The 13,661-nt window shown below is 34.8% G+C and overlaps 2 protein-coding genes across 3 annotated transcripts in view; one reads left to right on the plus strand and one right to left on the minus strand.

Annotated features, from left to right (window-relative positions):
* osp (outspread) overlaps positions 1-9,592 on the minus strand; it is a 138,942-nt gene extending 129,350 nt beyond the window's left edge. For both annotated transcript variants that reach the window (XM_066394936.1, XM_066394935.1), the window contains exon 1: positions 9,200-9,592. In XM_066394936.1, the coding sequence (XP_066251033.1) occupies positions 9,200-9,307 (108 nt within the window). In that variant the 5' untranslated portion in view covers positions 9,308-9,592. The remainder of the gene's footprint in view (positions 1-9,199) is intronic.
* Positions 9,593-10,842: 1,250 nt separating this feature from the next.
* Positions 10,843-13,480, plus strand: Pmi (Transmembrane protein Pmi). The gene is made up of 4 exons (XM_066394951.1): positions 10,843-11,240; positions 11,493-11,728; positions 12,267-12,379; positions 12,939-13,480. Exons 1-4 carry the CDS (start codon positions 11,212-11,214, stop codon positions 13,113-13,115), a joined length of 555 nt encoding a protein of 184 aa, XP_066251048.1. The 5' UTR covers positions 10,843-11,211; the 3' UTR covers positions 13,116-13,480.
* The last annotated feature ends 181 nt before the right edge of the window (positions 13,481-13,661 follow it).

A 13,661-nucleotide genomic window follows, 5' to 3' on the forward strand; every position in this document is an offset into this window, starting at 1 on the left:
TAATTAAATAAAAAACAAATAATAATAAAGGTGTGTGACTTGGTCGAATACGTCTGGAAAGACATGAACCCAGAAATGCGCGTGCGCACTAACCATGTTGCCGATCTTATTATTTTTTCCAAGTTTTCACCATCTCCTGACCAAGATTCCCTTTAAAAAAATCAGCAATGATTTCAGTTCCACTTCAGGCACGCCCTGTTAAGCTTTAAAAGCTTCACGTAGTTGACCTCATCGAAAGCGAATCGGTTATACTCTTCATGTGGGAAGGAAACTTAATTACTTTGAAACGACGACAATTCACAATATACACTCTTTCAAAACCACGCCTCGTCCGACACCTTGTAATAGACATTTTTCCATTTAATATTATAAAAGGCGTCGAGTCATTTGGATTAGATTCGGCAAATTGTTTTCTTACTCTAATCGCTGGAAGTGCATCATTTTGCGAAACTGTGTCAAGGATTCACCGGCAAATAATTTTTTGCAACGCTCACTTCAGAGACTGTTACCTGCCTACACACGAAACAGATAGTCTGTCTTTTTGTGGGTTTCTTTAACTGTATTCTAAACTTGAGAAGGTGTCGAAACGTAATTCTTATTACTAAGCTATATAATAATTACTTTTTTAACCAGTGGCGGATATACAAGCGTAAATGGATCTCGGACCAAAGCAAATTCGTGCAGACCTGGATAATACGTTATTGCCACACAATGTCTTTTAACATCCAGCAATTATCCAAATTGACGCATCTTCCATTTACTTTTTTTGTTGTTGCTGATTCTTACTTGAAAAATGTGTTCACTAAGCCCCTGCCTTTACTGAATTAAAAACTGCGTTCTGTACGTTCCTTTTTTCATTGAATCAAATGAATATTTTTCAAAGTACAGGAAACCTTTGGTACAGTGCTCAATACACTCCACATTGGCTTTTTAATTTTTCGCATTTTTTTTTTAATTTAAAATTATAAACAACCACTTTTTTCACACATTAACAATTTTAAATTTCTTATAGGATTGTCTCTGATTTTCACATGGACTTCCATAACTCGAATTTATGATCTTTTAATATTTCTGAAAATCGGTGACGTATTTCGTTTTTCATAACTTTCAGAATTTATTTTGCAAATTTAGTAAAATTTATAAGCTATAAATATGCATGAACTCCGAAAAAGCGGAATCCTAGAGAGCCGATGTAAGCCAAAGATAAACTCTACATCTTTTTTTAATTCTACAATACACAAAAAAAAACGTCGATACGCTCCAGTTTTGACTAGCTCCAAAATCATACTTTTTAAATTACAGAGAATCCATCTCATAGTCAGTGGTGAATTCCGGGGAAAGTGAATAGAGCTGGGCAAAATACCAACCGTCTGATTATATGCCCGCCACTGGTTTTCGCGGTAATTTTATCTGCTTTTGGCACTAATAAATTTTAAATTGCACGATTAACCGTAAAACTAGACTACAAGCTTACCATCGTTAACGATGCCATGACTATTGCCCCACGGTGGATTAAGGCTTAAGGCACAAACAATAAATACAATGAACAAATATTAGCACGAGATAAGATAAAAGACACCTGAGAGTTAAGTTTAAACACTAACACACTTAACCATAAAAGTAGATCTACTACCACTGACCAACCCCGTTTAAACGAGTTAAAATGGGCGAGAGTGCTTGGTTATAAATTTTAGCAAAATGTCGGAAAAGATGTTAAAAATCCCTGCAAAACTAATGTTCAAGTTCAATTCAGATCGAGGAACCAATGTGCTTTCCCTCTAACATCGGGCGTTTTGTTCAAGACCATTAGTATTAGACAAATACCAATTTTGGTTCCGTTACCTCGGCTGGAGTGCGACATATTAAAGAGGAAATGTATTTCCTTACTTTTAAGAAACACGGCAATATTTTAATGCATATTAGCTTTGGCAAGTCTGCATGAACAAACTACAGACGCGCCAGGTTACCAAAGCTTATATGGGCATACTTTTTGTGGTGGCAAAGTAGGTACTTCGCTTCTTTTGCAAGCCGAATCACCTTCAAAGTCAGTCAAACATTTTTTTGTTAATTTGAGGTAGACGTAAATGGCGGTGATATTGAACTGGCTGGTCTGGTAATCGATCGACGGCCCAGTTCATCTGTGTGTTGAAGCCGAGGTCTTAGGTTGATTATTAAAATATTCCATTACAGGAGCCATTATAGCGGGCCGGTTTTTCGAAAGTATCGATTAAAAAACAGCTAAACTGACTTTTATATGTCGAGGCGAATGTTTCGAGAGGAGAACTCGGAAAGAAAAGAATTTTAAGCGATTTTATCATTTAAATTTTATCCATCTCTACGACGTTCGATGACCATGAAAGACACGATACGGAAAAACCAAATCGAAAAGGGTAAATGTACAGACGAAAATACTAATGTTATAACTGACCAAAAAATTTTGCGTATCAATATTGTGGTCGTCTAAAATGGCAACATTTTTTTATTGTAAAACAATTTTTCATGTTATCCATGACAGCGCGTTCGAAGTAAAAACAACATAGTGTGAAGAGCTCGCACGAGGTTCACACCACGGTAACCTCGTGTAATAAAATACTTTCCTCGTGAGAAAATAATTACGTGTAGAGGGCTAAAAGAAGATTATGCCCACAGATAAAGTTTAAGTTTATTCGTATTTGGTCAAACGCGTACTCCTTTGGACGCGTAATACGTACAATGTTTTAGGAACAAATGATGTATTTTTAATCTTCTAGAGACAAGTAAAATAATCTAATATCTAATTATTAATATACAAAGATTAAAAAATATAAATGTATATAATATAAAGGTTAAAAAATAGTAATAGTTTTTTTTTACTTTAGGGCCCATTGCCGTTAGTAACGACAAAAATGACACACCCGTTGGTCGCAAACTCGTTACTTCTGCTATAGAAACTAAAAGGTTTCGTTCGTTTTTTAAACTGTTTCACTCCATTTGGGAATAAAGTACTTTACCGCGCCTAATACTGAGAAGAAAATTAGCCGCACTCTGTGCGATAAGGCATTTCCTCCTACACGCAAACGAATGCGGTAGAGAGCACTTTCCAGAACGCGTGGAAGAAAATTAATAAACAACTTGAAATACTCACATTGATGACTCTTATCTAGGTAGTGCTTACTTAATTCGTTCAGGCCACTTGATTAAATATTTAACAAGAGTAAAAATGCGATACGATTGAATTTCTGCGAATTTGTTACATTTTTTAGAGTTTCCATCTGAATTTTCCTTGCTCATCACAAAGAGAAGAAGAAAAAATATGACATTTTCTGGTCGTCAGTTATCTCTGAATCTCTGTCTGTCTTCAAAATTATGATGTATTTTCCTTAACAATTCTATATTTTCTGAACTTATCTTTAAGAAATTATTTTTCTCCATGCATATCCACGCGCAATTCTCATTTCGTATCTTCATATGCCTCTTCATATGCCTATTTAAGTAACTCTAATACCTACTGCTTATGTCTCCAAGTTCAGTAAAAGATAAAAGAGACGCAATAGTTTTACTACTGTTAAGAAAAAGGTTAAAGAAGGCTGCTACTCTGACTGGGACTAAACATTTTTATGAATATTTATGACTAAAATTCCAACTGGTGGCAGGCAATAAAAGTGAAGTTAAGGCCTAAGTGACTCTATATATATCATAAATAAGCTCTTTAACTCTGATTTTTAAAGTAGTGATGAGATATCTGAAATAGGGAAATTCGTGTTTAAATGGGTAAGCACTGAACTGAAAAGTGTGGTTTCCAGATTAAGCTAGTTATACCTACAACATATTAATGAATCTGATAGCAATATTTGTTATGGACGTCTATATTAGTTTGGAAGCTCCACGAAATCAATCCTATACTCCTATTATCCTAAAACAACCTTGAAAACAACGAACCCTTTTCTTAAGCTGCATGTACGCATTACGCGAATGAACACAACCAAAAATATACGTTTATCTACTGTGTACTACTGAGCCCACCAGGCGGTACATCAAAGAATCTTCGTTCGCTCGATGCAGTCTGCAATGTGTACGTGTACTTGAAGAGAGCCTTCGCTATGGAGTGGACGAATACTCGAGTTTTACATCTAATTGACTTGTATAAAGCTCATGAATGTCTTTGGAATCTACGATATGATAATTATAAAAATAAAATATGAAAGGTCTGTTACTTCCATTGATCAGTGAAATCACTGACGAACGAAAGAATAGGTGCGGAAACGCATACGAAAGAATACGTTCGTTTGTGTTATTATCGATATAATATCATGTACAGTGTATCTGAGATAAAGATGTCCAGCATGGGGACCTCGAAAACGGTAATAGGTACAGGTTTGGTTAAATGGGGAGAAAAGTTGAAAATTTAAGGAAATCGTTTCAGTTTTTCATTGATTTCTAAGAAAAAAACGAAAATTTGGATTTTCTTTTTGTTTTTATCTTGAGTTACGATAAAAATAGATAAAATTAAAACCACTTTTCCATTGCAGTTTTTTATCGGCGCCAATATGGCAGTCTTGGTTTCATTCCATGGTAATTGGTCTGCCAAGGATGATCATCAACTTGTTTTTTTATACATATGGCCGTGATAAGTTTTTTGTTGATTCTAAGGCAACTTTTTGTAATAAATTCATTGATGCATTATACTTAGCGATGTTCACTCATGTCGTCATTCAATTACACAACTTTGCCATGACCACAGACTCTTTCCTGAAATACATGTCATATATTATATCCAGTATGTTGTTCTAATATATTGCCTTAAATTCCGTGTTTCTCAATTCTCCGGCAAAAATCACTACTCTGGTAGGAAATGCACTGCGTAGCTCTTGCACTTTCTATGTCATTTTCTGTTAAGGAACACTTGAAAACTGCTATTGCAGTTTTATTTATTTCCGAGTTTTGAATAATCTTCTTTTGGATTGTTCCTGCGGACGCCCACGCCCTTACCTTTATGTCACTTTTCTCTTGAAACTATTCTCTTAGTTATGGTTGTAGTAAATAATAAGCCGGTGAGAATGTTTTCTAAGAATCACTACTTCGATTATTACTACTTTGAATTTGCCTCAAATTCAGACAAAATCGTAGCATGAATTGAAATAAAGTCATCTGAGGCTTTACGAGAAATAAAGGTTGCTGCATCAAACCAACTACACATGCCTCATAGCAGCGTGCAATGAAGCTGAAGCCACGTGGAACAACAGCCAGCAAAAGAGACTCAAATCTCGAACCCCAGAGCAAACGTATTACTTAAAACTAATTCTCATTGTAAATTCAACATCTTTCACTTCGTTAAATTAAGTTTTTATGAAGTGTGACGATGGAATAGAATTCCCGATTACTTCAAAGACCAAGCATGGCCAAATACATGGCATTCTACGAGTATACATGGAACTTCGTAGCACGAACATGGAAAAAGCAACACGGCAAGCAATGGTGAGTTCGTTCCATGCTTCCCCTTTTTCCAAGCCCATTCTATCCTTGTAATGAAGAAATACACGTTTTGTCATTTGCCGTAGTTGTAGTTCTTTCATTTCAGCAATGTTCTCAAGGAAGAAAAACAAAGCAAACTCAGATGATTCGCCGAACGTAGAGTTTCTCAAATGCGAAATTTTAGAATTAATGTCACGCTCGTTCTGTAGTGTGTTTCCGTTTAGTTTCATTGATTATTTATTTGAATCAAGATCAACAGTATAATTTTCAAGTAGAAATTCGATTGAAGTGATGAGGACAGTTTCCCAGATTTTTGTAGAATTAGAGTTTATCTCTACAATTAGAGTTTCTATGAGAAAAGGAATCGGGTCTGCGGTTGGATATTTAATCCAATTTTTATGAGGTTACCTCTCGAACAAAAAATTAATATGGGATCATCTCAAGAGGGAAAATAGTAATGTCGCGACTTTCTTTAATGTAAATACGAAACCGCTCAACTTCAACCTCAACCTGCCGCCCTTTACCAAGGCGCTATTACCAAACTGCTGCATTTAGGTTTGCTTTATGGCAACAATGAATGTTAATTTAGGTTTTTTGACAAATTCAATTCGTTTATGCATGCAGATTCCAATCTGTCAAACATTGACACATTTTTATATCTCAGAATTTGTTGCAAGGCGATGCCCTTGCACTGTGCAAAAATCGTTTGCATCTTGGGCATTACCAATGTTGTAAGAAATGTAACGATAAACATAACTCTTTATTACACGTAGACATAGGTCTTTTACCGGACACAGAAGATCAGAGAGATGACGACTACGCTGACCAGTCGTCTGGTAATGTCGTCCGTTTTTTCCAGATTTTTGCTTCGTCACAGCAGCAAGGAGCGTCGTGGTTTTAAATAATTCCGATACTCGTGTGGCGAGCAGTGACGAAAGCATGTCCGATATGAGTGGGCCTACGTTAGTCGCGTTAGACCGAAATTACGTCACGGACGCGGGAAAGAAAGCGGGAAACACAGTCAAGGTCAAAAATATTCGGAAGCCGGCTAACCACTGATAATATTTCAGGTTTAAAAGTTGAAAAATAAAAAAACCATTTTTTTATGGTGAAGTATGAAATCATTGACAATATAGGTATACATTTGATAACTTAAATAAATTGAACAGCAAAAAAAATTATTTGAATTATAAACGACATGGTTACAATGCAAGGAGCCAATAATGTTTGAATGGTCTTATTGTACAATGTTTTAAATAAAAGGCAAATAAATTTTAACACTGTATATTCTCCATTGGACTCCAATGACGCTTCTTAAACGATTAGCCATAGAAAAAATATTCTCTTTAACTCTGTATCAATTTTATACTAGTAATTTCGTGTTTTCTAATCTGCGTTTGCAGAAAATACCACAGGTTATCAATGGGGTTAAGATCTGAAAACTATGCTGGAGTTTTGACCACTTTTGGGCAACTGATGAGTAGATGAGATTCTTTTACTATCCTTGCGCCATGTTTAGGATCGTTATCGTAATAAAGCTTAAATGTGTTTAAAATGTTCATGTTCTCAGTACGGGATAAAAGGTTTTGTTTTAAAAGATTTCAATAATACATTTTACATATATTTCCTTCGACAAATACCAGTCGCCCTACTTCTGTGCTTGATATGTAACCCTATACCATAAGAAACCCTCCACCATACTTGATTGTTGAATGTAAGTTTCCCTTTTTTAAGTTTCGTTTACTTTTCCCCAAACTGTTGGGCGTCCATCAGAAATGTTAAATTTGGACTCGTTGCAGAAAATTACATTTGACCAGTAATTATTTTCTTTCAATACATAGCTGAAGGCAAATTTTAGCCGAATGTTCTTATTGTTCTGCGATAGCCACGGTTTTTTCTTGCTATTCTGTTATGATAGCCATGAGAATAGATGCAACGGCGTATTGTTTTAAGACCTTTTTCTCACTATATTTTTCTAAGTACATTTGCAATTTTGGAACACTCATTTTGGGATCTTGTTTAACTGTTTGCATAACAAAGCGTTAGTCCTTTACATTCAAAAGATGTAGACGGCCTGTTTGTAGAATAAAATCGAGTATGCCTTTATTTTTATATCGCGAAATAATTTCCAACTTTTACTTAATTTCAGCATGGAAGCAATTTTATTGTATGAGCAATCTTTTTTATAATGAAACGCCATTAATTGTCTTAAATCGAAACTTGTATTTTTACCACAAGTCATATTGCAACAATTTTAAGCGGTACTAAACAGAGAAGTGTAAATAAATATGTACCCAAAGGGTGGCGTCAATAGCCGCGTGACTCATTCATAGAAAACTTAAATTGAATCGGTCGAACATTTTTGGCTCCTTGTACTGTAACCAGGAATAAAAATTCATTATTTAAGGATTTTTTTTGCTGTTCGGTTTTTCTTGTATGTATATCAAATTCATACCTTTATTGCAAATTATTTCATACATTATTTCAAAAAAATCATTTTTTATTTTTCAACTTTTGTCTGAAATAGCGTGTTTTGTAAACGTTTAACTAGAGTCCGAGTATTTTTGACCCTGCCTGAATGCATATCTGACAACTCGACTCACGACATATCCACATAGCAAAATTTCATCTACAAATTCGACTATTGCTACCAATAGGCAAATTGTTAACTGGAAAGAAATACTTCTGCGGACAGCAACTATTAGGTAGTAAGGGTAGGTTGGAGAATTGTTTCACTCGATTTTGGTAGTAACTCTAATTTGATAAGTAATTCTTTATGCCGCAAATTATATTTACTATTAAAAAGAATCAATAGTTCGGTATGAGATGTTAACAAAGTTGTTACGAACGTTTCGCGTCTGGTAAAAGCTCGAATCATATCTTAACTTGTGTATCTAATTGATTTTACTCTCGACTTGAAAATTTTTATGGGCTCTCTACCATCCCCATGAGTGAACCTTAGCTATCAATTTTCTAACTGTGGCGCAGATTATGCAAGCCCTATTTATGCCAAGAGGCCTCCTTGCGTAGGAGTAGATTGGGAAAGGCTTGTATTACCTTGTTTGTTTGTCAATCACTGAAGGTTCGCTTAAGAGTTAGTCAACCATCTAACAACTCATAATTTCCTCAATAGCTTAAAGCGATTTTGCTGGAGACCCAGTACTCCCAAAACTATATACGAAAAGAACGGAAAGACACTTCGTCCAAAGAGGGAAGTAACTTGAACTTTGTTAATGCCCACAATTGTTTTCATGAAATACATAAGTTAGTAAATAGTGAGTAGCATAATGAGGCTGTGAGTTCGTTCTTAGTTAAAGATTTGATTTCTTGGCGCTTCATTACCGTATGTGGACCTCAAATGGAACTATGAGAAGCTGTGATCAAATTTGCAGTTTTATTAGTGTTTTGAATATGCTTATATCCTCTTAGTACAAACCACTTTTATCTGAAACCATTGCGGAACAACTAATAAACACTGCAATAAATAAGCTTCTCTCTTCTTCATGACGGCATGGTCAAGGTTGGACATTTAGTTACCTCATGGATGAGAATGTGTTATTTACACTAACTGTCCACCTCTTGACTCTCATTTACTAATACTGCCATGTGTAATGTAATGTAGAGGAGATTTGGAAAAAATGTTAAAGCAGAAAATTCTTCATCTAATGGTCCATAAAAATACAGAGCGGTTAGACTAGTCAATTATCTCTAATGCAGCTACACTTTTGAAAAGAAAATTAGGACTTACTCGATTACATTCCAGAGCCTCGGCGGAGTGCTCTTCCTTTTGTCGAAAACAGTTGGAGCATTTCGATTTGTGGAAAATATTGGGGGTGAATTTCTTGCACTGTGACATGATGCACTACACTTAAACTGAGTGGTAATTAACAACCGGATTCAATCAATCGTTCATAAACACCGTTAGGGCATACATCGAAAAGTCAGCCCTGGCCATGGTCCAACTAAAACAAAAGTACAACACTTGTCACGGCAGTCTCGAAAATAAACAAACGAGCGGAATGCGACGTCGCCAAACCTCCTCGTACCTTAATCCACGGACGGTTCAACTCGAACTAACTAAAAACTCTTGTCCGGTTGCGAATGTGAACGAATCAGGTTGTATCGTCAGAACGGAAAACGTGAAGCCGGAGTAGCGAGGATTGGCGCGGCAGTACCAACGGGACGCGGGAACACCGACGTTTCAAACATCAATCAGATGGTTCTTTGGCTCTCGAACAAGCGCATTGGGATAGTCACACGTATAGGCAACACCAAATACTATCTCAAGTTATAATTGTTTCGACATTCCAAGACGGGTGTATGCATAGCAACTAGCAGGGTGTTGTGTCTACGGTCCCTTAGCAGACGAAGACATTTAAATGGCACCTGCCATTAATGAGTTTAAGAGTTGAAATACTTAATATATATTAAGCGGTTTTGCAGAGGTATAATAAATACAAAAAGAGTCATATTTAATTAACATATATTTGTTCTGTAAGATCTAGCACAATCATAAGGCCAGGCGCACGCCAGGACGCACAAGACACAAAAGGTGCAACCTGAGATTTATAATAGTACTGCTTGGTAAGCTGCTTGAAAATATATATGTAGCGCAAATCTAGCGAATTTGAAGAGATGTGGTACGGAAATATATTGGTACGTAATCTACACCACCACAAAGATTCACACTTCAAAACTAGTACAACAAACTTTATCTATGGAAGGCGACCTTACGAAGATTCACCTCATGCTAACTTCTAATTCATTACACTTGAACCCGACCATCTTGGCATTGTTGCCACACTCGCTTCCATTACTTAATTTTATTATAGTCAATTTTTCCCTCCTAAGCTACAGAAGAATCACTCACGACTTTTAACTAACGAGAAACTTACTTTTAGTTCCAGGATTTAATCGTCCGAAAAGGTTTGTATTTACGGTATTCACATCATTGAAAGTTGCCATTAAATTTCCATTAAAACCTGAAACATTTTGTATGAACTGTCGTGCGAAGTGCACGATTTTACATATAAGGTCTCATATTCGCATAAATGTGGCAAAATCGTACATACTTTATTAGCCATAAAATATTAAAGAGCAAGTTACCTGTGTATTTTGTAATTGTCGATTATTTTATTACCTTTCTTTTAGATTTTTTTTAACCATTTCAAGTCTATATTGTGAAATATGAGTATAGTGCAAATTTTATTGTCTTCGCCAACAATCGTTTCCTATTTAAATTATCTAATTCGCATTTCGAAAAAAATCTGAACAGTATATAATTTAGGTTATTTTCGTTTGGAAATGCGCTGTTGCCGTTAGATTATTATTCATGGCTTGATATTATAACATCGTTGAATATCCAGTACAGTTTTTTTATTGATTTTTTTGACTTTCAAATATGCCAAAAAAAGAGTCATTTTAATCTGAAACCATTTTTAAATTCTCTCCTCATATCCAATATTTGAAAATTGTTTCTGCTTTGTAGCTTGGGGCAACTAATTCAATGTGTTCACAATTCGTGATTAATAAAACAGACAAGCCCTAATCTAGACTTCATAAGTCACAGTACAAAAACAGTATCATAAAGGCGTTGATAGTCACTTTTGCACCGTGGAATCTAAACTAATACAAACCGAAGAACCGCAGTCCTGAAATATTTGAATTCAACTCGAAATAATTAAATAGTCAAGACTGCACACGGTTCATTTTTGTTTTGTATTTTGTTCCCATTCCTTTCGTTGATACCTGCACAGAAACATGGATGGTGGTGGAGATAGATCACTAGAGTAAGTACCATGAAATACTTCCTTCTTTTCTCTCTGAAATGGACCTTTTTTGTTTTTGTTGTAAACATGTTCTATACATTTGAAGCATTTTATCCATTCTTATTTTTATTCTCTTTGGAAATAAGGCCTCACATTCAAGCACACAAAGCAGACTAAAATTAGATAAATAGAATAAATGTATTTACAAATTAATATATTTTTATATGGCACAAAAACTTATTGATATTAAAAAAGACATTTTCCATTTTTTAGGCAGTATAGAGATGTATATATAGAACCAAGAGGACTTGCCATTATTAAGGAAATATATGATGGTCCAGAGTATCATGAGCTTTTTGTGGTACAATTGGAGAAAGCTCTTTCTGCCTGTTGCACCTATATAATTATAGAGCCAACTGACATAGGGGATGAAACTGCAAGGTGGATAGCTGCAGGCAATGTTTTGCACAAAATGACTGTTGTCAGTGGACTTTCTAGTATAGTAGCAAGTAAGCATATTTTAATTATTTATTAAACAGAGATTCAACGCTTACATAATCTTAATCATAACTACCTTTAGATTAAATTTTTATGAGAAAAAAATACTAATAAGCATGCTATGAAGTACTTTAATAAGTTGTTGAGCGACATTCAAATCAATTTAATGATATCTAGGATATTTACTGATTATGTGCTTTGTAACATTAATAACCATCTTTTAATAAGACTTGCGGTATCCCTAAAGTTATTAATTTCTGTACTTGTCTTTGAATATTAAAGAAACTATATCAAAGCTATAGTATTAGAACCAATCAGAGTGTATGCATGCATATTGACGAGGTAAATGCTTTTCCACATGTATTTAACCCAATTACCTGTGAGAAATATATTAGCTATATTTATCGATTAACTAATCAAAACTAATAGTGCATTCTTTGATCTCATCTGGACATATATTCTCAAGTTTCCACCTTTGGATTTCTCTTTTTTCCGTACAGAACATGATTTGTGAATGAAATAAAAAATTAATGATCTACTTATTTTCAGGTTTTGTGTGGCCTAAGAATATGGTGGTTCAACTGCCTCTCACCATACTTTCAGTATTATTGACAGGTTTATACACGGTAGCTTGGGAATTTGATCATTGCGTTAATTATCAAGTTAGTATTAGATTTCAATTGAAGGAACCAATATGCAACAGAACTAACATGCCAGTGGAGTAATTTACCATTTACCAAAGAGTTACTTTCCCCGGCAAAGCTCAGTTTAAAAAATATAAAGACAAAACAAGGACAAAACATGCGGGTGCAATACTTTTCCTATCTTTTTTTGGCTCATATTTGTTCCACCATAAAGCTTGTTTTAGATTATATAATTTTTTTATGCAGCTCCTACAACAGAAAAAACGTAAAGCCAAAAATCGGCGCAAGATAAGTACCCTCAATAAATTTAAAATTATACAATAAAATATATCATTATATAATTTTAAGTTACGGAGAATCCTGTCTTAGGGTGCATGACGAATCTAGTGGTAAGTGGACTTCCGGCCATAGTTCCAAAGTGCTCGGTTATATATGTACAATAATCGGTCAGTATTTTGTACAAGAAATTTAATAAATTAAAACGATCTTAAGAAATTGGACAATAATCTAAAACGAGCTTAACTGGTTTACTTCAAAAATTAGTCCCGTAATATTTCAAAACTCATAACAATTTCAGATTGAAAGAGATGCAAAAGTAATAAGCAGCATTCCAGTTCCACGGGACGTTCTCACTACTTCACATCCAGTAGTTTTAGTTCGAAAGAGTCATACGCGTAGAAAAATATTACATCGTACCGTTTCTGCTGTCGCTGCCGCAATCTGTGCTTATAGATTCTATGTCTGGGTCAAATAATTTTTATTGTAGCGTCAAAGTTTCTTGTAGCAGTTCAACGTTGAAAACAGTACAAATAATTATTGATGGTCTTACGTGTGATGTGCGATCAATTATACTTAAATGCAAGTATATATTTGTAAAGTTCTTCTCGTCGTCTTGGTATCTGATTGTTTTAGTATAAAAGACCACAAAAATTATTGTAATGCCTACAGAAGATCTGTAACGTGTTTGTTTGTCCTTTCAGGAATCTGTTTTTATAAGTTCCTTTTACCGATACTTAAATTTCAGAGACTATATTGCCCAAAGAGAGCACATAATAGTTTTAGAGGTTTACTGACTTGTATTTCAAAAAATAGAAATAATATAGTGTGAATAGCGAACAATATTGCGTGTTTTGTTTTTTAATTTTTATTTCTATTATACTTTAACCCTGTTACAGATAGCATGAACTTTTAAAGACAAAATTCTATTTCAAGCCAGAACTATAATTGTTTTAACTAATTACGGTTTGCCATGCACATGTGCATTTGTGCATCCTTTATATGGCGCTCAGTCTAGGATCCT

The sequence above is a fragment of the Euwallacea similis genome, chromosome 11 (genome assembly GCF_039881205.1).
Source record: "Euwallacea similis isolate ESF13 chromosome 11, ESF131.1, whole genome shotgun sequence".
Taxonomy (NCBI): domain Eukaryota; kingdom Metazoa; phylum Arthropoda; class Insecta; order Coleoptera; family Curculionidae; genus Euwallacea; species Euwallacea similis.